Consider the following 24,873-nt stretch of genomic DNA (forward strand, 5'->3'; position numbering starts at 1 on the left):
CATCCATGAAGGAATGAAAAAGGCGGAGCAAGTGATCCTGTATTTAAGAGAGTAAGGTGCGATGAAAATAAACCGGTAGACCATCTGGGCCCGGAGATTTGCAGAGAGGCAAATCTTTCAATGTGCATGTAAGTTAGTCAAGTGTAAATGGTTCATCGAGGAGCTGCGTGTGTTGACCATCCATCAGGGTCCACTGGCAATCGCCCAGTATCACCTGTATCTGCTGAGGAAGAGTCTCCTGCGCATAAAGAGAGGTGTAATAGTCATGGAAAGCTGTTAGCTTAGCCTTTTCAGTAGTGCCCCATGGGCCGTCAGCCAGCTTAAGTTTCACAATGTGTGCCCTTGCAACCCTCTTCCAGAGGTGGCATGCTAGCACCATTCCCGCCTGGTCTCCCCCATCAGAATACTTCTGCTTCACTGCCAGCAAAGCTTGTTCTGCCTCATTAGTTCAAGGCCAGCTACGCGCTCATAGAAGCATGGCGAAGCAGCGTATATGAATAGTTAAATGGTGATCTCTGTCGTTTTTCAAGCATCTTAATTTCTTTAGTCAATTTGTCTTAAAAAAGACTGGCTTCACAATACCGTGCATTCGAACTAGAGGTCATCTGTCCCTGAATGGTACCTTTAAAAGCATCCCACACCACTGGAAATAGGGTTTCAGGGAGGTCATTAGACGAGAAGTACGCAAAGATGGCATCTCTTATTCAAGCAACATCTACCGATTGCACAGGACCCGGGGAGGGAATCGCCATCGAGGAGAGTGTAGTGTATGACATGTGGGATTGTGCAATAGAAGTTCTACATGTGCGTGGTTTGAGACGGAGATATTAGACATGTAGGACGAAAGTACATCGCACAATAAGGAGTGAGAGACAAACAGTCAGTGAGCGAATAAAAGCGATGGATGTGCAAGTAGTATTAGTAGTCACGTGTGTCAGGGGAATGATGACGGTAGGCATCCAGTAGTCCAAGATCCTTAAAATATTTTTAATGAGGCGGACATAGCTCCAGTCCCCTGAAAGGTGCTGGCACTTCGATCTAATTCAGCATCCCATATCCGGTTATGGTTGCCCACTAGGATAAGTTGCTGATCGTTTTGTGTTTGCTGTTCTTTTAGGAGGTCTCTAAGGAAAAGATCTTGTGCCTGGTTGGGGGCATAAATATTAAATAGAGTAAGCTTCTGTACGCCCATCTGTACCACAAGCTTAAGATATCTACCCTCCTTGCTTTGCACTGCTCGCGTAGCTGCCTGATGGATACCTGCTCTACAAAGGAAAGCCACCCAAGCAGTTTGTGGGCACGGACGCCCAGCATTTCAGGGGGTATTTGGGTGACCCACACAACGCGTATGTTTCTGTAGGAGATTGCAAGATGATAATATCTGGCTTCTGTAACAGCAAATAGTGCCAAATCTGACAACACTTATAAGGGGCGTTGAGGCCCTTCACATTAAAGGAGAGGACCTTCAAGCAGGGAACAGAGGTCATAGGAAGTAACCCCTTCCATGCTTAGGACGAGCCCAGCTAGTCATGATCAGTGGAGATGTTTTCATGACGAGCTGGGCTCGTCATAACTGCTGTGGCGCGCCCACGCGCGATTGATTCCCTGCCTGTGCAGGAGAATTAATGAGTGGGCAGGGCTGTGACGAGCCCAGCTTGTCATGAACACAGCTCTGTGACTCATGACTAGCTGGGCTCGTCATGAGCACTACGGCGCAGCGGCCTCCCCCGCGCCGTGGGGGAATTGCCCCCGCAGAGAAAGGGTTAATGGATCATTCTGCCCTAAACTGCTAAAACAGAAAAAGTGGGCCCCAAGCCCCGCATCCATTCCTCAGTAACCACCCACAGAGGTAGGTCCCAGCAATAGCCATGTTCTGCGATAAAGCGACACAAACCAGTAGCAAGAAGCTGGGAATCAGCACAAGCATAGCCATGCAACCCTCTCTCCCTCCTGGGAAACAAAAAGGAAGAACAAGCATTTACAATGCAACGGTTTCGCCCTTGGAAAAGTTTGAGCTATTGGCATTGTGAATGACAAACTTTTTATTTATGTGTTGGTTTTGAAAACAGATAAATAAATGGCATTGTCATTTACAATGGCAATAGCTTAATCTCTCGCAAATGCGATTTCAACGTTCCAAGCACATCAGCCAGCGTAGTGAGGCCAAGCTGTGATAGAAGACTGTCCCGGGAAATATGGACCCCTCAGGACTAAAGGCCTGCAATATTAACTGGACTCTTCCCAGGAGCGACTCGGAAAATAGTTGTTCTTGTTGAAAGAGATAACAACTACAGCACTAATACACTGAAAAGTGGTCACCATGAAGAGAAAGCAGACAGAAAAAGTGGTAAACAGAGATTAAGCACCGCACCGAGTCTTGTCCAAAGACACCGCTTGTTTTTTTCCTTTCATTTTTAAAAAAAAAAAGTGAATTTATTATCCATGCTTTCTTTTACAAAGTAGAACCAGTCAAACTGACTTCGGTTTGCGATCCAAAGTAATATTCGCGATAATGTCACTTTCTTCGGACTCCGTCCCAGTTCGTTGCCGCAGAAAGGATGATTACGACTTCAGTTTACGGAATGTCGGTGACACCAGCCTGCAATCGAAATACTGGCTTGACGCTTGCTTTGAGAAGATACTGATAAGACCGACAGATGTTCAGCTTTCTTGGACGCAGGATGTAGGTTTCACAAGAAGCACTGATCATCGACCCTCCCGCCCGTCCATACTCACTCAAAATCTCAAAGATCTCCAGGGAAACATACATAATTCACTTGTTAAACCCAAACCTTTGTACATGAACGGATGAAATGCATCACAGGGTAGAGAGAATACGCAATTTAAAAGAACGCTGAAAAAAAACAAGCACTGCCCAGCACTGATTTATCTGCAGTAGCGTTTTGGAAAGGAAGTGATAAGGCGTAAAGAATAAGTGTTTCTACTATGGTCACTGTCCCGCACGGACTAAAGATACGATAAGCAGACACGGAAACACACAGATAAACCTTTTTCCTCTCCCGAATTAACGGGTCGCATGGTTATACAGCGACACAAGCCCATTTTCATGACCAACATTTCTGGGGAAAAACTGACGTTACAGATAATATAAATAACTTGATATCTAAAATAAATAAAACGATCAAATGGCCAAATCTCTTGTGCCCCTCCTCAGGACTTTCTGGTCAACAGAAATCCTCACATATTGGCCTGCAAGGGTTTCATGTGTCAATCTTACAAACTTCTTAAGTGAGGGAGTAAATCAGATACATTTATGTACATCTTCCTCCCTCTCCAGAAGTAATCCGGCTGCCCACGAAGCCCAAAGGACCAGAAACATTCGGAATTAACTGACCAAACTTTCTGGAAACTAACCGACAAAGCAGAAAAAACACAGATTTATGCAGCTGGATTTCATTGCACTAAAGCTATTCATTTATTGCCCTCATCAGTCTTACACACCTCGGCACCTGCTGGTCAAGCAGTCACAATAGCCCTAGGCTTATCCTGCCACCCACCAATCACAGAACAGTGTGCTACAATAACACAGCCTACAAGGGTATGCAGGGGTAGGAGGACAATGAGAAGGCCTGCAGCCGGGACACCTACACACGCGTGAACAGGAAGAAGACGCAAGTACTCCTTGGGGGCTCAGGAATCCAAACGGAAACAGGGGATGCGGTAGGGTGCCACTTACCGGCAGGGTACTTGTTTAGAGCAGGGCAGGCAGCAGTAGCACTTCCACCGGCTCCTCCCCGATCCACTCACTAAACCATCCAGCCTGCAGCCGCCAGAGCTGCAGCTGCAGTCTGTAAGGAAGCCGCTGATTCGTGCGCTTCAGGCCTGTTAGCATTGGCCGCTGAGCAGCCCATTCTGATTGGCTTTGGCTCTATTCCTTTGCGTTTGGTTTTGTAATTACTTAGCTTTCTATTTCAATATCTTAAACCCAGACGGGCGCACCAAAAATGTGCGACTATTTCCTATAAATATAAACATTGCTTACTGGTGTGATAACGTTAGTCATTTTGTTCGTGGTAAATACATATCTGTTAACTTTGCTTACATTTGCCGCGGTCGTTCAGTTTTCCACAATATTTACGAAAACTGTTATTGTGTCAGTTTCTCCCATCATCATACGACAAATAAGCAGAAAAGACCCACAATAAACAGCGCATTTAAATGTCCATCAGTGGATCTGACTGTCCAGCTGTTTCTAACTACCTTCTAATAATGGTTTTAGCAAAGTTTGTCATGACACATTACTTATGCATAGTTTTTGAAGTCACAGGTTTTTTTTGGCTAGCTTCACTAAGGTGCTGTAATTGGATTTATCAGGACACAAGTCGTATAAACAAGCGGCAATCTCCCGATTTTTGAAGCCACAAATTGCAGAGGCAGTCAGGTCCCGGGCCGGCCAGCCAATCACAGCGCGGCCCGGGAATGACGTCACAGGGGTGTCCCGGGCCGGCAGCCAATCGCAGCGCGGCCCGGGACAAAAGGGCGGGGCTTAAAAAAAGCACCAGAAACGCCCCGAATCGCGTTTTCAAGAGAAAGCGCGATTGACAGCCTCTGTCTCCCAATGGCTAGCCTCCATTTATGGAGCTAACCAATGAGAGGCAGAGGCGGGGCCGACGTCCCTACTGAAAACAAAAGTTTTCAAACTGGGAGGGGCTGTGCCCCTCGTCAGGTTCGAAACCTAAAAAAGAAGGAAAAGAGAAGACAAGGCACAAAGTACACCTTCAAGAGTCAACAAAGGCCAACAGGGCTAACAGTTCCTATTCCAGTCCAAGAATGGGCATAGCAAAACAGCCCAGGCCATTCGAGGTGTCACTCTTAGGAATAGGATATGAGGGAGGAGTCACATGAAACAAAACACAATCGCCAGGTGAGGAGAACTGTTCCCCCGCCAGGCATTAGCCAGGGCAAGGAGGCAGCTTGTAGCAGCCTAAGGGGTCCTATCTTAGCACTGGAGGGGAGTGCCGGGGAAGTACAATAGTCAGGTCTTTCAACATAACAGTTCTATCAGTCTGATGCTGCTTGTGAGTAATTGGGTGATTTCTCACTAACCATGGAGCAAAGGTGTTGGATAATATCTTGTTTGGCCTTGGATGAGGACTGAACATCCGGCGTTGTCAGAACACTCTACCCAACTGTGGCTACGCTGGCTCTCCGTCCGGTGGTGACAGGTGTGTGGGGGTGGCTGACGTAGGGGAGGTCAAGAGTTGGAGCAGCCGCTTGGCATCCTGCAGAGAGCGAAGCACTTGGTCTCCCAGGTGAAGATTAGAGCGATGGGATTGACCCACTGGTATTGATGCACATCTCACGAAGTTTGCCGGTGACTGGTTTGAAGTCCCTGCGGCACGGAGCGCAAGATCCTGGAAGAGATGAATATTAAAAACCTTGTAGGACAGCTCAGACTTGTTCCACACTGCTTTAAGGATGACCTCTTTCTCTGTAAAAAAAGTGTACCCTAGTTAATATGTCAGGGACAAGCTCCGAGCGCCCAGAGAGCACAGCCATTTGATATGCCCTATCAGGTACCGGCGGGGAGGCATCCTAGTCTCCTCTAATCTTGTGGAGAAGCTCTGCAACAAAGGTCATAATGTCAGTGCTCTCTGCCCCCCCGCGGGACACCTCGAAGGCAGCGATTGTGTCTACTACGGTTCTCCAAATCTTCCTGCTTTATTTGCAGATCGTGTGTTGTTCTTCAAGGTGGGCTGGATGCTGCCAAAGGTGTTCCTGGTCTTCGGGACGAGCATCCACTGTTTTTTCAAGATTTTCTACCCTCTCCCCTATTTGTTACGTCTTTTCTGATTTCTTTGATGCAGGCTTGGACGTCAGACTTAAGGGATCCAATTTCTGCTTTGATCTATTGTAGAATTGTGTCATAAAAGATTGGGTGAGGGGGTCCGCAGGACTCTGATGAAGACGCCATAGATGCCAGGGTGGCCGAACCAGATTTGCTCCACAACGATGTGACAGTTATCTTTCAAGGTCGATGTAGCCTTTTTACCTCCCTTGGTGTGTGGCATGACCCTACAAGCAGTAGCGTTCCCAGGAGTTACAACAGGGCTATCTAATAAGGATCCAATATGCCCCAGGTTGCAAAGGTGGGTCAATCACAAGTCTAGCAGCACCACCAGGATGTAAATGTAAATGTCCAGTATTTGTAAAGCGCGAACAATTACACGAAGGTGTCAAGGCGTGGGGGCCGTCGGGAAGATTACCCAGAGTCAAATAGTGCTGGGTAGACCCCTGCTGCCAGAGCCGGGGATCGAACCGTGATCCCCAGCGTCCAGCGTCAATTGCCCTGCCCGCTGCGCCACACCTCTTCCACAGATAAGCGAAGTATGCCTCAAGTGAGAGGTGTAGCTGTGTCAGAGCGAGGGGCGGCCACTATACTGCTACACTCCGTTTGCGAAGAGTATGAGGGAAATACGGGCTAAGGAATCAAAAGGGTCCACCTCTTCTCAGAGCCTTATTGACCTTTTTCATGCACCAGATCTTCACTGACTTTAATCCATGGCATCAAGGAGCCAGAGTAGCATACCAGGCAGATTCTCTCTCAAGAGCCGCACCTGCACTGTATCAGCAGTCCATGCCGTAAACTCTGGACAAACGAGGAAGGGTAAAAAAGGAAGGGAGAAAAAAAAGGGGGGGGGCGAGCCCAGCACCCCCAGAGAGTCCGCGCTAGGGTTCTGTGCCACAGGCTCTCACGATTCAGCACTGCAACTCCTTAGTCCCAGCAGGGGGCAAAGCAGCAAACCTCGGACCCAATCGCCTGGCAAGTCACAGACCCAGGGTTTCGGAGGAAACTTAGTCATATGCCAAAATCCAGATCGCGGGAGTCGCCAGCATCCCCAGTCCACTGCAATACTGACCATGTGGGCTCTTCAGCGCCCCAGCAACGTGCAGGGCTGTCCGTGGAGGTCCGCGGCAGAAAAGCCTCTCGGCCGCACAGGCCTCAAAATGGCAGCTTTGGTCTTTTCTCCAGACTGGATGCTGTAATCAGGCGCCTTTCACAGGCAGTTAATTCTTTTCCAGGGGAGTGCTCGGCCACAGGCAGTGTAGCGAAGTTCCGGTTACTCTTGCTGGCAATCTAGGGGAGAGGTGCTCCTTCTCGCCTTCAGAAGCCAGCGCAGCAAGAAGACGGCTGCAAAAACAGCCACCAGGCCCCACCGCCACGGAGGCAGTCTAGAGTCCCGAAGGTGCCCAAGGACTCAATCCGGGGTCTCCAAAGCCCTATTCATGGGAATTGCTTCATCCTGGGAGGCCTTGGAGGCCCCAGTGCCGTGGATTTGGCTATGTACAGCAGCTGCAGGCCAGAGCTCCTCAGGCGCACGTCTCACTCCATGCCCAGCGAGACCACCCCCCCCACCACTGTTTATTTTACACTGCCTGGGATTTACAAGGAATCTTAACTCTGAGGCAGCGCTAAAAACTTGTGCCTCCACTGGGGAGGCGTAAGGGAGGCGCAACGAGGAAAAATAACTTTATTTCTACGATTTTTTCCTTTTTCTATCTGTGCTGTATTCTGCAGCACACTTAGGAGGAAAAAGACTTGTGATCGTTTTGTGCAGGAAGGTTTCCTTACTACACAAAAGCAATCATCCCAGCAATGCAGGCACCCTTGCACCATGGTGCAAGGGTGCCTGCATTGGCGCTTGGCAGCCTATTGTATGCCAGCGCAGGGGTAAAAGGACAAGAACGGGGTCCCATCTGATAGATATGGCGCATTTGTGCCCTTTTCTTTTGCCGTAGGGCAGCGCAGCAGGAAGGCGTGCATCGCTGCCCTACGGCAAAATCTTTGTAAAAAAGGCCCAAAATATTTTGGGCAGCATTAACAGGTCTCACAGAAATATTGTATTAAAAGACAATATGGACAGATGAATCAGGTAGGATTAAATGATCGCATTAACAGAGTGAGTGATTGTGGTTTTGTAGAAAGGTGCTGTTCTGTGTCACAGCAACAATCATTACAAACTGTAATAAGATAGAACAGACTTCGCATAAATGTTAACAAATTGTACATTTCTTAATTGCATTGCAATTGCTCTTTTTTCTTAACGTATTTAGAAGCACTTCAAGGCGCTATTAACTCAAAGAGTGAGGGACAAACATATCAGGAGACAGCAACTTCTCAGTGGACAAGACAGCAAAGGGATCAGAACCAAGGAACTGTAAAAGCATTGACTAGAAGAAACAGGTTAGCAGATTTAATTCATGGCGACGTGTAATAATTTGGAAGTCAATAAGGTAGAGCAAGCTTATGAGATGGCTAGCTTTGAAGTCGAATGTCAATAGCTTAAAGTGAGCCACTGGCTTCAAGTCGAAAGAATGCAGTGGCAGCAATGCCTAGAAAGGTTGCAATAGGCTTCTTGCAGCAAGTTAGGTGGCCCATCCAATAAGGTGCATTCGTACTGCAGAAGACCACAAAAACAGACAGTTGCAGTAATCCATTTTACTAAGGACAAGGGGTTGGCTTTGTTGGTTCTATAATTTTGGACCGTTGGAAAATTGAATTGCATATTCTGGAAACTGATTATACAATTTTGTGGGGCCTCAGAGAAGACCGCATTACACTACGAACACTCCATGAAACTAAAAGCACTAGTGCAATGTGTAGTTGGGGTCCATTTTATCAGCGCAAGAAAATTCAACTCGCCATACATAGCAACTCTATCCATCCATCCATATGCAACTAAAACATTCAGAAACTAGACAAACCTGCTTTGTCAATATTTAATTTAGAATACATATTTAGTGTTTATTAGCATGTGCAACATAATAAAAATATTTTACGGATCAGAATATTTGCGGTACATACCCTTCCATACACAGGGTTGGCAGCAGCTAATACACTGCAGCGGGCATTCAGCCGTGCCTGGATTCCGGCTTTCGCTATAGTGACACGGCCTTGTTCCATCACTTCATGAATGGCCGTTCGGTCCATGTCAGACATTTTGTCAAACTCATCAATGCAGACAACCCCTCTGTCAGCTAAAACCATTGCGCCAGCTTCCAATCTTCTTTCCCCTAAATAAATTAAAATCATCCATTGAAAAAGGAATAAAATACTTAAATGGTTTACATAAATTTGACCACACCCATTGCCTTTTAAAAATCACACACTGGATGCTCACGGTTCTTTGTCCAATACTGCTCTGTTGTCAAAATGTTTATATTTCTTGCAGTTTAGAGAAGGAAGGACAAGAAACAATCTGGCATCTGCAATCAAACACCAATTCACACAAAAATAAAGTCCCTTAATCTAGTTTTTTTAAATTTGCATAATCTGCACACAGAAAAAAAATATATTTATCTAGGACTTGCACGAAGGATTCTCTGTAATTTGTCATTTACCATATCCATAAGTAATTTACCAAGGTCTAGGTCATGAACTGTGAAGGTAGGTTACATTGCAGTTTATGTAAAGTCACAAATTATTCATGAAGCTTTGAATACTAAGGTAAGCAATCAGTGAAAAACATGTAAATTCAGAGGAGGGAGAGAGGCAGGTGACAACACATGGACAGGCCTGTCTAGCTAGGCCGGTCTGTACCCTAGAACAGTCAAAGCTTGGAGAGGCTCCCCAGTATGCAGTAGCCTTCAACAGTGTTACCAGTGAGCTTGGTTTATTCAAAGGAGGCGGTCAAATGAAGAAAGAGTCCAAGTGAGATTAGTGAAGGAATTAACACGTGCCTGGCAGAGCACAGGAATCTCCAGATGACTGCAACATCAGGCGTAATAAGAAATCACAACTGTACTGCACTTAGGACTGGGCATAGTACGCAGAGTTTTGCTACACGGAACTCTGCGAAGTTACAAAAACACTCCACGAAGTTCCACAAGTGGTGGAGTGTAGTGCGAACTGCTGTTCACGCTGGTCTTCCTGCCGCTCAGGCAGAAATACTACCCGAGCTGCAGCGGGATAAAACTGTTGCACTACGCGAATCAGTTTTCTGCACTTCACGAAGCACGGAATGCAGAAAATTCCGCACAGTTCACCGCCCAGGCCTACTTTTTTTACAGGTGCATTTGGCATCTAAAAGTGTTCTGTGAGGGACTGCAATTATAGAAAGCAGCCACAGAACACATATACCTAAAAGTTAACCTGTTTTCACCAACTCCTCAAAGTGACCATCCTTCCATTAACAACATTCAAGAAGTGATTTAGTTATTTATTTCAGCTGCTTGCAAATAGATGCAGGGTCAGGCTCAGCTGCACCCATCAATTAATGCACGAGGTTTTCCCAAAAGAGCGGACTGTCTCACAAACTCCTTAGATGCAAGCTGCAGGAGTGTTATAAAGTGTTCTTAACTGTTCTCAGCATGCAAGGTTGTTGTGAATTGCCCTTGAACGTTTGTGATCCAGCTATCTAGAAACCATTCTTGGTTAACCATGATGCATAAGAAACAAACAATATCCTGATATCCATGGTTAAACTCCCGGAAACATTGTTGTAATCTGATGTCAGTGTGTCCAAATAGAATAACAAAGTTTTGTCTCCGTATGGTAATGTTCTCTTCAAACAAATTGAGATTAGAAGATCTACTTCTCTTTGTATTGCGCCATGTAGAACGACTAGATCCGGTTTACAAAATCAGCCTTCAGCATTACCCTTGGTTTGGAGAAAGTCCTTCGAATGAAAAAAAAATGTTGCCTTGAGTAGTACACCTGGCACTGAGACGAGGTTAGTGGGTATGGGGTGAATTGTTCATATAGATTTCAAATGCATGTAAAGTTTCACTTTGTGGGATGTTGGTGTAAAGAGATTTAACTCCAATGAGACCAAGATTTAGTCGAGTTAATTTAATTGGTTTTCCTTTCTCAGTGTCACTGTGTTTGTACATGTTGATAATTTTTCAACATGCAGCCATTTTGTTTATGGTTTCCCTTACTTTCAGATACCACTATTAACATGTGTTCCAATTTTTTGTAAATGCTTGGCAATTCTATCAATAATTGATAAGCACAGCTACTTCATGTTCCTGCGTCTAATTTACAAGCAGATGAAATCAGTCATTAGCTTAGATAGACCGGTTATGTGCGAAAAAGGGACCTATTTCCCTAGTAGCTTTATAAGTATCAGTTCAATGCACTGCTGAAAATCAGAGAAACCATCACTCCAAGTCAGTGAATCCCAAACTTTTTGGACCCGCAGCTCCTTTGACCAATTGGCTGTGGCTCCCCATTGCATTACTATTTTTGGGTGGGGGTGGACAATGTAAGGCTGGCCTCAGTAGGACTTCCACTTTAATCCCTGAAAATAATCGAGATGAAGGTATGAAGAGCTTCTCATATTATTTTCCTATAGTCATTCTCTTTTGTGGTCCTACTCAACTGACTAAATCAAACTTGGTTTACTTAGATTGTTTCTATAAAGAAAGCCAGCACATTTCTCAAGTGGATAAACTGCGTGTTTTGGGATTTATTTTTAAATGCACTTGTGCATCCATTGCAAACTAGGTTTGCAGGCAAAAGAATTTAAGGGCAAAATTATTGTCATAACTCGCAGAATCACCAGGATTGTACTGGCATAAATGGGATTTATGAATCTGTAAATTCTGTAGTGTGGTAAAATGTCTGCATTCACAAATGTAGGGTTAGGTGTGGGATGCTTGGGAGGTCCTACCTGAAAATTGAGAGCATTGCAAAGTAGACTTGAATTTCCTTTTCCCCTGCATCTTAACAGGCCCAATAGAATAGAAAGGAGCCTCTCCCTGCAGACAGGTCTTATAGACTTGGATGGAATGTTCTACCCCTATCTCTACCACCTTATAAACTGGAATGGAGTCACTTGCACCCTGATTGGCCATATAGTGTCTCAAATGGAGTATGATCTCTGCACAAGTGTCTACAGCAAGGATGAGATTATGTTCAAATGCATGCTCTGTGGAGCAGTTAGGAATGGCTAGCAGATTTTCCCTTTATATTTGTAAGGGCCTCGAGCGGGGTATTAATCTTGTGATAAACTGAGCAAGAGGTGAACGTTTCATCGAGAGGGTTTGTGAACTTCTTGGAAACAGTGAAACGCAGTGAAGGGTGGCGGGGTCAAGAGAAGAGCACATTTGCTGGTGGGTGCATGGGGTCCTCTGATCTTGGGCTTCCCAGTTCGGAGAAGGCATTGCCTGTTCCTTCGTATGCTGCGAGAGCTAGTGCTTAGAAACGTCTTTAAATGCAAAAAATAAACCTAAGTGTTATTAGCGTCCCATTGGCGAGCTGCTTTAGTGGAGGTGTGTCCGACACATTAATGGAGACTTGAAAAGAGGGAAATGAAGACTGCATTCAATCGCATTTCTAAGTATAAGGATATTCAAATACAATATGAAGTTGTGCACCTTGGGGGTAAAAACAAGTGAGAAAATGGAGGTTTAACTGAATTTGGGGACCCTCTCCATCAAACCCATGAATATATTCTAACTGACATAGCTCTTATAAGTTTCAGTTTGAGGCTAGTAAACCGAAAGTGTTTGATAGATGCATATTGCAAGCTCAGGGCCAGTCATTTTTCTATTTATTGTTATTTCTCGAACCGGAGTTCAGAAACAAATATAATGAATATATATCATTTAAAAATAAAATGACTGCATACGAATTGTCCAGGAACAACCACGAGAGTTCCAATACCAGTTTCCAGCTGCTCAGTGCTCGCACTACCCGACCCATACTCCACAGTCTCTACCACCGCTGCAATCATGACTCCCGGTCCGAATATGGCCGGCAAGCAGCTGGCACTCCCTTGCATATCACATCATCCCGGGTGGGAGCAGGCCATAGTAGTTGGTCGCAGCCAGGCCCTCCTTCAGTCTGCGCTGCATCACACAACAGGGAGGGAGGGGGGGGGGGGGGGGGGGGGGGTAAAGTCCACCGACCCCAATCTCCATCTAGGCCTCTTGTGGTGACCAGGATCTCACAGGCAAGGTCGCAATATCCGCAAAGGGCGTCTCACAGAAGCCGGACATGCCAGCAGGTCATTGGATATGGGTTGAAGGCACAATGTTTAGGATGTAAGCAGGATTTTGTGTGGGCCGGCGTGAAGCTCGGGGATTTGCACGTCCTGCTCCATTTGTCATCTGGGCCAGGCCCCATATATATGTATAAATCTATAATTTACGCACCACTTTTAAATGACTATAAATTGCGCACCTCAGTGCAGTCTTGTTACATCACTCGCCACACTGCATTAACTATAACCTCTACCCAAAGCTCTAGCTATACCCTTGCATATTACATAAGTTCTAGCATGTGAAATCATAGCGTTCATAACAAACCCTTATGACCTATGAAATCCCATGATTTTCCAGAACACAATGCATGGTAGTGTGTCGAGTTATAGTTAGTGTAGTGTCACGAGTGAGGCAACAAAATTGTGTACGAAGGTTCACAACTTAAAATATTATGAAGTGCGTTTATTATAAATTTGTTATAGCACGAATTTTAGAATCTTTTTTTAATGTTTTTATTCACTTTTTTTATTATTACACGTTATCCACCCCCCCCCCTCCCTTCCCCCTTGAGACCAGGACCCCAACTCTATTATAATCATTGGTATAATACACGTGATCATTAAATTTTAACAATACAAAAAGAATAAGAAAAGAAAAGGAGGCATATCTTTGATGCAATTACAATAGAGCTGTAACACATAATAATAAATCAAATCAGTGAAATTGGATCCAGTTTAACATTGGTTCCCAGATTTTCATACCCCTACTCCGTGGATTACACCCTTTATTCTTCTAAACAGCCACCTCGAGGCTACATGTCGCAATTAATCTCGCCCTCCATTGAAAAAAAGATGGTGGCATCGAATCCAGCCAGGATGATGCTATACACAGACGAAAAATAGCCATTGCCAAAAAGATCAGACCATGTATCTATTTTGGTCGAACAGTACTGGTTGTGCCCAATATAACTTCTTCGGTTGTTATATTAACCCCGATTTGGGATATGTCAGAAAGAAAACCAGAGATTCCCGCTAGCAGATTTGCTAGTACGTTACATGAGGCGAACATATGAATAATATCTGCCTCGGGTAATGCACAACGTGGGCATGTAGTACCTTTCCCCGTCCCCCATTTGGCTATTTTGTATGGGGTGTAGTATAGTGAGAAAAAAGTTTTGTAAAATTGCGCTTGTAGTTTTAGACAGACAAGTGAGCGACAATTCGTAAGCATATGGAGGAATTTGGGAAATCATGCAGTCAGTACTTCATATATTTCCCCAATTTTAGGGGGAGGTTCTTTACAAAGATTTTCTATAGCTTGGCAGATTTGGAATTTAATACGGCCTCCTCCTTTCTTTAATAAAAAATCTCTCAACTGCAAAAATTTAAAAAAATCCCTGTGGGTGATATTAAATTCGGATCGCAGCTCGTCAAACGTCTTAAGTCTGTCTGCCGAGAAAAAGCAGCCGAGCTGTCGCGCCCCTGCCTCCATCCATCTCTCCATACAGGTGTCGTGGAAAATCCCTGGAAGATCCGCATTTCTACTCACGGGGGTATAATAAGAATAACGCCCCAGACCCAGTAATTTCCTGACATTCCCCCAAACTTTGGCGACATTGGAAATAGTCTTAAATTTTATTTTCTTAAAATAGCTATCATTTACATGGCACCATAGGCATCCTTCACAGCCCTCCCCTAGAATAAGTTCTTGTGGAGTGGGTATGTTGCCACCATTCGGGTTTTTAGATACAAGTCACGCTATATTTTAATACAGTGGCCCAATAATATAGCTTAAAGTTGGGCGGTGCCCATCCTCCTCTTTCTTTTGGTAGCGTAATCCATCTGAATGCTCTACGAGGTCTTTTACACCCCCATATGAACCGTGAAAACATGGTATCTATAGTTTTAAATAAATGGGGGGAAAATTCTAAGCATATTGCACAAAAGAAATATAAAAATCTTGGAAAAAGAGCATTTTCACTAGGTTGCATCTACCACTGATAGTTAAATGTAGATTTAATCGGATCAATTCTCTCCTAGTACGCTGGATAAGTGGTTATCATTAACTATATTCTCAATATTAGCATTAATACTGACCCCCAGGTATATGGCTTTATCCGTTATTCTAGAGTCCCTCATCACAATTTTATCATTAAGCACAATCTGTGTTTTGCTGGAGTTTAACTTATATCCGGAGACAGTGCCAAAAGTTTGGGCTTCTTTTTCAATCAATCTTATAGCACTGTTGGGATCCCAGGTAAAAATAGCTATATCATCAGCATATGCTAAAGTTTTGGTGTCATAATTACGCACTCGAATAGGGGAAATCAGTACATTATTTTCTAGCCTTCGTACAAATGTATCAATATAGATTGAAAACAAAAGAGGCGAACAGGGGCACCCCTGTCTTGTCCCCCTGGTGATGATACATTTTTCAGAAAGAACCCCATTAATCTAAACGCTGGCACTTGGGTTTACATATAGCTTCTGAATCGCTGTTATAAATCTCTCTCTGAAGCCACAGTTTGACATAGCGGCCCAAAGGAATTACCAGGAGACCCTATCGAACGCTTTCTCTGCATTGAGCAGAATAAGCGCCATAGGGTCTCCTGTTCCCGTATAGTCAGAGAAATAACTCTTTGTACGTGATCAATTGTATATCTTCCCGGTACAAAACCATGTTGGCGATCGGAGACAATTTTATGCATCATTGGCGCCAGCCGTGCGGCTAATAGTTTTGAATATATTTCCGAATCCCCATTAATCAGGGTGATAGGTCGATATGATCCCATTTCCTGGGGGGTCTTTATTTTTCTTTGGAAAGACTACTATTTTGGCTGACGACCATGACCGAGGTTGATTCCCCCCCGAAAGATATATAAAAACATTTCTAGCATAATAGTCCTGAGTTGGGGTGCGAATTTAACATAAAACTCGGTTGGAATCCCATCCAACCCGGCTGCTTTCCCACTGGTTAGAGAGTTCAAAGAGAGTAGAATTTCCTCCCAATGAGGGGGACTATCTAGTGTAAACTGATAGACTGTTCCCAGTCAATCTGTCGTCAGTGGGTCAAGGTATGCCTCTGGAGCCATCTGCTAATTATTAGCTTCATGATATAATTTGCGATAAAATCCCTGAAATGAAGCTCTTATGTCAGAAGGTTCAGATCTCAAACCGAGTTCTGGGTCCTTGATTTCTTTTACTAGATTGATTGATATTTCTTTCCCTTGTTCGAACCGCCAGCTGGTGTCCCACTTTTTCACTTACTTCATACGTTTTCTCTCTACGGGTATTCGCTATGGTGACCGCCTTTTCAATTAATATCTCCGAAATATAATTTTTGGCAATTGCCACACTACTCACTTCATTATCTGTTACCCTTCCCTCCTTTACCGTCTTAATCAGATCTTCCTCAGCTCTACGCAAATTTTGTTCTAATATTGCCATCTTTTGTTTCCCTTCTCTATTATACTGAAAGGAGAATTGCATTGTTTCGCTTCGGATACCAGCTTTCAGGGTATCCCACACCATGTCTATTGTGGTAGAGCCTAGATTGTCCGCCAGAAAAGCCGGAATCCAAGTTCTCATGTGCTGGCAATATCTCTCATTCTTTAATAATGTTCTTTCAAATGCTCATGTCTTTGTAGTGGATTTGTCTGGACCACATGTTAAGCTTAGTTCTAGTGGATTGTGGTCCGAAAGGACTCTAGGTAATTTTTCTATTAGACAAGTAGATTTAAGAGAATTAGAAATAATCATATAATCCAACCTTACATGTCGGGAATGTGGATGAGAAGAATACGTAAAACCGGAGTCCCCAAGGTGTTTTACTGTCCATCCATCAATTAACCCATGTAGCCCACAAACATCTTTTAGTGCCTGAAAAACTTTGTTTCCTACCATGAAATTTAAAATCTGTGCCGATGGACCATTCTCCTGGTAAATGTATGTTCAAGTCCCCCGCATAAAATCAGAGGAAGGGGCCAATGTACCAACTCGTTAGAGATACTGATCAATACGTCTGGGTCATCACTAACATTGCCATAAACAGTACACAGCGTCATCTTACTTTCCCCGTTATTATAACATTCGGTGATTGCATATCGTCCGAACTTATCAGCAACTGATCGTGCAAATTGTACCCCCCCCTCCTTTTGCCAAAATGGCGACAACCCTAGTATGAGTCCCTTGTGTTGAGGCTGTGATGACTACCCAAGTGTTTTGAGCAGATGTTGCGACCCCTCTATGTGTGTCTCCTGGAGACATATGATATTTGCCCCAGTCATCTGGAGTCCCAACCGCTACTTTGTCTTTTTTTTAAAATCGTTTAGGCCACAAATATTAATTGAAAGTATTTTTAACTTAGCCATACTGGTATTCACTAGTCAACGATTGGTTTCTGTGCTGTCTTCTAAGCGATAGTGCTAACCCGTGACAGCTATGCCCTTGCTTATACCATTCTATACCTTCTGAACACCTCCTGAAGAAAACAAGTTACTTACCTGTAACTTTGGTTCCCCAGTATTGGTAACTTTCATAGATTCCCATGCTTTGTATCATTCCCCGTCGTCGGAATGGGAGCCTCAGTAAATAGTAAAAAACCATAGTAGTAAGCACAAAGTGAAAAAATAGGCCTAGGCCTCATCTCATTTTGTAGCTTATCCACCTCTTTGTGTAAAAGAGACCAAATTTCTGCAGCAGCCAATCAGAGCAGCCTCACCCCATAGAACCTTCCTGAGAGAAGCTCAGAGCCTCAGATTTTCGTAGCCGTTGTATACAGCTATCCACCAAGATCAGAAGAGTGAGCTTTCCCAGGGGAGGTGGGTGGGCGCATGGGAATCTATGAAAGTTACCAATACTGGGGAACCAAAGTTACAGGTAAGTAACTTGTTTTCTTGCCCCAGTATTGGAACTTTCATAGATTCCCATGCTTTGTATCAGAGTAACTAGCAGTAAAGAAAACATATTTTGTCATACCTGAACCTGAAAATGTGACACATCTCTGTAAAAAAAAAACAGCAGAACACATAGGATCATGAAATATGACAATAATGCAGTATACAAAATATGCAAAGGAAGGCGGGATAGAAAGGAAAGCTCACCGACTTATTGGAAAAGATTCCTCAGGACTGCTTGGCCCACTGCTGCATCCTCCTTCACAGAAGAATCCAGACAATAGTGGCGGGTGAAAGTGTGGACACTGCTCCACGTTGCCGCCCTGCAAATGTCCTTGATAGGGACTCCTGCGAATAACGCCGCAGATGAAGCCATGGATCTGGTAGAGTGAGCACGAACTGCTCGCTGCAGAGGTTTCCCAGCCGTCTGGTGACAAAATTGTATAGCGCTGGAAATCCACCGGGAAATACAAGCTTTAGAAACAGCACAACCCTTGCGTGGAGCACTGAAGGAAACAAAGAGCTGTGAAGATTTCCTGAACTGCTTCGTTCGCTCCAGATAGAATTTCAGGCATCTGTGAATGTCCAGAGAGTGCAGAGTTCTTTCCGCAGGTGAAGAAGGTTTTGGAAAAAATGGTTTCAAGACCACGGGTTCATTCAGGTGGAATTCCGAAGGAACTTTCGGGATAAATTTAGGATTCGTCCGTAGAATCAGCACATTATTTTTAAACTGGAGAAATGGTTCCTCAATCGTGAAAGCCTGGATTTCGCTTACTCTGCGAGCCGATGTCAGGGCCAAGAGAAGAGCCACTTTCCAGGAAAGAAACTTAAGGTCAGACTTATGCACAGGTTCAAAAGGGGCTTTCATGAGGGATGACAGAACTAGATTCAAATGCCAGGTCGGAGGAGGTGGCCGGACTGGAGGAAAAACCCTGAATAAACCTTTCAGGAATTGCTTGACAATCCTAGCCGACCATAGGGAAGGCCCTGAAGATGAACGTCTGAATCTAGAGATGGCTGCCAGATGGACCTTTATCGACGATGGAGCCAATCCCGATTTCGCCAGTGAAAGAATGTAAGGCAAGAGCTTGTGTGGAGAAGAAGTATACGGGTGTAAACCTTCCTTCTGGCACCAAACACAGAATCTCTTCCATTTGGCTCGATAGGTCTTATTGGTACTAGGGGCTCGAGCCTGAGCTAGAATGTCTCTACATTCACTTGAGAGATCTAACCCCTGGAACTCTCTGAACTCAGGAGCCACGCTGTCAATCGCAGGGACTTCAAGTCCGGATGTAGAACCTGACCGTGAGACATTGTTAGCAAAGTTGGAATAGGCTGTAGGAGAACTGGCTGGTCCTGGGAGAGGAGAAGAAGCTCCGGGTACCAAACTTGTCTGGGCCATGCTGGAGCGATCAAAATCATCCTGCACGGTTCCACCTTGAGTTTGCTGACCAACTTCGGAATCAGTGGAATGGGAGGAAAGGCGTAAACAAAGGCGCCTGACCAGGCAATCAAAAGCGCATTCCCCAAGGATTCCCGATGGTGAACCCTGCTTGCGAAGGACAGGCATTTGGCGTTCTGGGGAGTCGCAAACAGGTCGATTGATGGTGTCCCCCATCGAGCAAAGAGTTCCTCCAGAACGGACTGATCCAGTTCCCACTCGTGAGAGACTGTCCTCTGACGACTCAAAGCGTCCGCCTTGACATTGAGTGTCCCCGCTAGATGTTCCGCTGAGAGGGAGACGTTGTTCTGTATCAACCAATTCCATATTGTTTGGGCTTCCTTGGAGAGGGTGGAGGATTTTGTGCCACCCTGTTTGTTTATGTAGTGCATGGCTGTAGTGTTGTCCGTACGAACCAGCACTGTCCTGTTTTGAATCCTCGGAAGAAAAGCTTGAAGAGCCAAGCGGATCGCGAGAAGTTCCAAGAGGTTGATATGGAACTTGCGTTGCACTGGACTCCAGTGACCGCTGACCTTCAGCTCCTGGAGGACCGCTCCCCATCCTTCCATGGAAGCATCCGGTGTTACAATCAGGGGAGATGGAGGAATGAGGAACGATAAACCCTTGGAAAGATTGTCTTTTTCCAGCCACCAGCCGCCTGCTTTTCTCATTTCTTTGGTAACGACAACCTTGTCGTCGAAGGATCCTGTGACCTGCCGCCACTGTCTGTCCAGTTGCTCTTGTAGTGGACGCATCCTGAGCCTGCAGTGCGGAACTAAAGGAATGCAAGATGAAATTGATCCGAGAAGTGATTTGTACTTGCGAACTGTCAGTGTCTTTCGAGATTGGAGAAGACGAGCTGAACACATTAGTTTGGTCTGGCGCTCCTCCGATGGAAGGGCTAAGCAACTGTCCGTGTTCAGGATGGCTCCCAGGAACCTTGTTGACCTGGATGGGTATAAAACCGATTTCTCCCTGTTGAGTCGAAGACCTAGCCGCTCGAACAGATCCTTGCACGTCCGGACTGCACTGGACGCTTCTTGAACAGATGGAGCTTTCAGCAGCCAATCGTCCAGGTATGGAAATACCTGAATAGCTTGTTTTCTGAGAAAAGCTGCCACCGGAGCTAGAACCTTTGTGAAGATCCGTGGGGCGGACCGGAGACCAAATGGCAGTACCTTGAATTGAAAGTGACTCTTGCCCACTGTAAAGCGCAGATATTGCCTGTGAGCTGGATGGATAGGAACGTGGAAGTAGGCGTCCTCCAAATCGAGGGTCGCCATAAAATCCCCCGGATTGAGCAGACGAAGGATGTCCTGAAGAGTGACCATCCTGAAGGACAACTTCACGAGATAAGTGTTGAGCTGCCGTAGATCTAAAATTGGACGCCACTTGTTCTTTGTCTTCCGAACCAGGAAGAACCTGGAATAGAACCCTTTCCCCTTCTGCGAAAGGGGTACAGGCTCTACTGCCCCCTTGGTGAAAAGTTGGTGGGCTTCGAGATGAAGAAGCCTGAGATGTTTTGGAAGGAAGGCATCCGGCGCTCTTGTTGGAGGAAGGTCTTGAAACTCCAATGTGTGTCCTTCTCTGACAATCTGGAGGACCCACTGATCCGATGTAATAATCATCCAGTTGTGTAGGCAATGGGAAATCCTGCCCCCCACAGATGTGAATGAGGGAACAGGAACAGTGGAAAGAGCCACCTGGCCGCTATTGTTTCCTGGTGTTGTCTCTCCTTTGCTGCCCCTGACGTCCTTTAGGCTGCTGGCGAGAGAAAGAGCCCCTTTGAGTGTATTGTGGCTTATACGACTGGCTGGACTGAGATCCAGAGGAGTAGCGATTTTGATTACCTCCACGATAAGAAGAAAAACCTCTTCCTCTAGCTCCTCTGAAGGGCACCTTACGATACTGCAATGTACCCAAGGACTTAGCTGTATCCGTGTCCTTTTTGATTCCTTGCAGGGCATCATCGACGTGCTTGCCAAATAGCATCTCACCGTCATATGGTAGATCCAAGATCTTATTCTGCACCTCCTGCCTGAACCATGTGGCCTTTAACCACCCTTGGCGTCGAAGAACCGCCGAGCCAGCTAGTGCCCGGAAAGCGGTGGTTGCAATATCCATTGCCACATCAATGACCTCCGAAGAGGCCCGCTCCCCTTCGAGCAAAATCTTCTTCACATCTTCCTTAGACGAATCCTGCAGTTCGTCAACAAATGGGGCAAGATCGCACCACATTTGTCGATCATAGCGTCCCAGAATCGCTAACGCATTGGCTGCCCTAACCAGGAGACTGGCCATAGCTGAAAACCTCTTGCCTACATTGTCTAGGCGCCTGCCCTCCTTATCCGGCGGCGTAGTCATCGGCGCAGAAGGATTCTTGGACTTGCTTTGGGCAGCCTGCGAAATGACCGAATCAGGTTTCGGTTGGCCAAGTAAACATGCTGGACTGCCATCCGGTGCCTTATACTTCTTTTCCAGTCTCGGAAGTACCGGAAGGACTGTAGCCGGATTATGCATAGCCTTCAAGCCCTCAGACCAGACATGCTCGATGATTGGAATGGACCTCACTGACTTCCTGAATGGTTCTTTAAAGTCATACAAAAAGCAATCTGATTGCACTGTGGTCACTGGGAGACCAAATCTTTTGGATGCCCTGTCCATTAAGTTGTGAAACCCTCCAACGTCCGCTGGAGGCGAAGTAATATTATCCGGGTCGGTGTTGTCCGGATCTATAGGGTCAGCAGTATTCCATGGCGCCTGTTGATCTTGATCAGGATCCGCTTGCTGGTCTGCATCTGAAGACGCAGCGTCATCATCATCATCAGTCTCATGCACCTGTACTACCTCTTGAGGGCGCACTTCCAGCGCAGTGGCACGCTCTTTTGGGGGTAAAGAATGGTCTGCCACAGGACGTAATGTCTGAGGCGGAGGTGTCGTGGGGCGCACTTGTTGGGCTTCCGGAGGTGCCGGGAAACGTTGCTTGTAATCCCGCAACATAAGTTGTAAATCCGCCACTAAAGTGGATGGTATTGCCACCATACCCTCGGGTAACTGACGCATCGGTTGTTGTGGAGGCACGTGCCTGGTAGCAGGACGTTCCTCCTCATAATAATGCTCTGGAGCATAGTGCTGTCGTTCCATCTGCTCCTCCTCAGAGCTAAACTCCTGCACCTTAACCTGGAGGTCAGAAGGGCTATAGGCCTGCCCAAATTCACTGAAAGTCTCTTCCTCAGAGTCCTCCTCCAATAGTAGTGTTGGTGGTAGCTTCTGAACCTGGCGAGGAGACGTCATCTCTGGCGTGATCGGTTTCCTTTTTCGCGAAAAAACCTGTTTTCCCGTCATTTCCATCGTCGACGAGGTCGTCGTCGACGAGGCCCTCGTCGACGAGGCCGTCGTCGACGGGAAGGTCTTCTGTGTCAGTGTCGACAGTGGAAGTGTAGACATAGAAACTGTCTTCGTCGACGAGGATAGCGTCGTCGACGAGGTGAAGCTCATCGTCGACGATGGTGGAATCGTCGACGGGACCGTCGACGAGCTCGTCGTCATCAACATGGTAACCGGCGTCGTCGACATCGTCGTCGTCGAAGTCGTTCTCGTCGACGACACCGCCGTCGACGGCAGCTTTGCAGACATTGTCGTCGACGTGGAGGTGGTCACCCTCGTCGACGACGAGCAGGATTCAGGAGCCTTGAAAGCAGTCGACGGTGTAGGCGTCGACGCAGCCGTCGTCGACGAGCCCGTCGACGAGGCAACCTTGGTAGAGCTGTCCTTTTTAACACTCGTAGACGACGTACCTGGGAGTTTAGTCGTCGACGGTTTCTGCTTCTTGTCTGAAGCGACCTCTTGAGTCGGGGTTGAATGCTTTTTGACCCCACGATCCTTCTCTGAGGAAGGCGAAGAGACTGTAGAAGCCTTTCTCACCTTTTTTGAGGTCAGAAGTTCCTCAGGCTTACCCTGCCTCTCCTTTTCACCTCGGTGAGGAGATTTTTGGGCAGCCGGCCTGTCAGACCTGTCAGAGGTCCCTGGTAAGGCCTTGTGTCGGGACTCGTCTGAAGCAGAAAGGGGGGACATACCCCTTTTTTGAGACCTTCTGGATGACACCATAGACGAGGAGCCCTCACTGTCCGAAGAGATAATGTCTTTCCGGTCTTTCACCTTCTGAAGCCATGTGAGAAGACGTCCTTCCCTGTCCCTCTGGGTCTTGGCTGAGAAGGATCTGCAAATCGGACAGTCTGTTGGTTTATGGTCCGGATATAAACAGTAGATACAATCCTCATGTTTGTCCTCGACAAACAACCTCTTCTTAGAGCAGGTGGCACAGGCTCTAAAAAGGGCTTTCCTCTCCGACATGCTGAGAAAAAATCCAAGTAGTTGAAGAAAAAACTGAAGAAAACTGAGCAGAGCTCAATGGAGACTCCCTTGCACAACGTGCGGTAGAAAATCTGAGGCTCTGAGCTTCTCTCAGGAAGGTTCTATGGGGTGAGGCTGCTCTGATTGGCTGCTGCAGAAATTTGGTCTCTTTTACACAAAGAGGTGGATAAGCTACAAAATGAGATGAGGCCTAGGCCTATTTTTTCACTTTGTGCTTACTACTATGGTTTTTTACTATTTACCGAGGCTCCCATTCCGACGACGGGGAATGATACAAAGCATGGGAATCTATGAAAGTTCCAATACTGGGGCAAGATATATTGGTCCCTGGCCTCCTCCACCCTCGATCCCTCCCCCCACACCCCACCTTTTTTGAAGCTGCCAGGATCAATCCTGAGCCTGTGTGATAACGTCTGACCAACCTCACCCACTCTCCACACCCCCCCAACCCCTGCTTCAGTGAATAATCCCTATTTGACCCTGGAAAATTACATCATATCTCGTGAAATGCAATCAACACCGAGAATAGAGGAGAGAAAGAGGCAAAAAACAAGAAAACTAAGAGAAATAAACAAGAAAACCAAGAGCTGCATTGTAGATTACTACGATAATAGTCCTTTTAGTCCAGTTTATCAGTAAGCGACATGGACGACCATATTATCTGCTTCTACCTGCAGTCCCTGCTTTCTCAGAGATTATTTCCTTCAGAGCCTGCTCAGCCTGTATTTGAGGTAAAAACATTGTTTTGCCCTGTGAAGTCACTTTCAGTTTGGCAGGGTTTTGTAAAAAAGCGGTGGCTCCAGCTTTCTGGAGGGGTGTAATCAACTGCTGTAATCGCCATTGTCTTTCCACCGTTGCATGTGCAAAATCCGGTTTGGCGAAAAAAGAAAAGATCCCTCAATTCAGTTTTTCATTTGGCCTTGCAAGGTCATATACTGCTTGCCTTAATAAAAAATTACCAAAAAAAATCAGGATGACTCTAGGGAAGGATTAGCCTCTGTTAGGGTGTGGAAACGGGAATCTGTGCACCCGCTGAATTTCTTTGTCCCAGTCCCAGTGTATCAGTTCGGGAAATGCGTTCTTGAAGAGCTTGATGGTAAATGCCCAGATATCACTAACCTCGCTATTCTCTGGAATACCAAGAATCCTCAGATTATTCCGGTGTTGGCAATTTTCTGCCTCTTCCAGCTTCCACATGATATCGGTCACAACG

General features: G+C 45.9%; 1 protein-coding gene across 1 annotated transcript in view; it reads right to left on the minus strand.

The window, feature by feature from the left end:
• LOC147724109 (maternal DNA replication licensing factor mcm3-like) overlaps window positions 1-24,873 on the minus strand; it is a 255,037-nt gene that overhangs the window by 88,746 nt on the left and 141,418 nt on the right. Inside the window, exon 9 of the mRNA XM_086966949.1 lies at window positions 8,828-9,036. Within this exon, the coding sequence (XP_086823075.1) occupies window positions 8,828-9,036 (209 nt within the window). The remainder of the gene's footprint in view (window positions 1-8,827; window positions 9,037-24,873) is intronic.

The sequence above is a fragment of the Lissotriton vulgaris genome, chromosome 4_1 (assembly GCF_964263255.1).
Source record: "Lissotriton vulgaris chromosome 4_1, aLisVul1.2, whole genome shotgun sequence".
Taxonomy (NCBI): Eukaryota; Metazoa; Chordata; class Amphibia; order Caudata; family Salamandridae; genus Lissotriton; species Lissotriton vulgaris.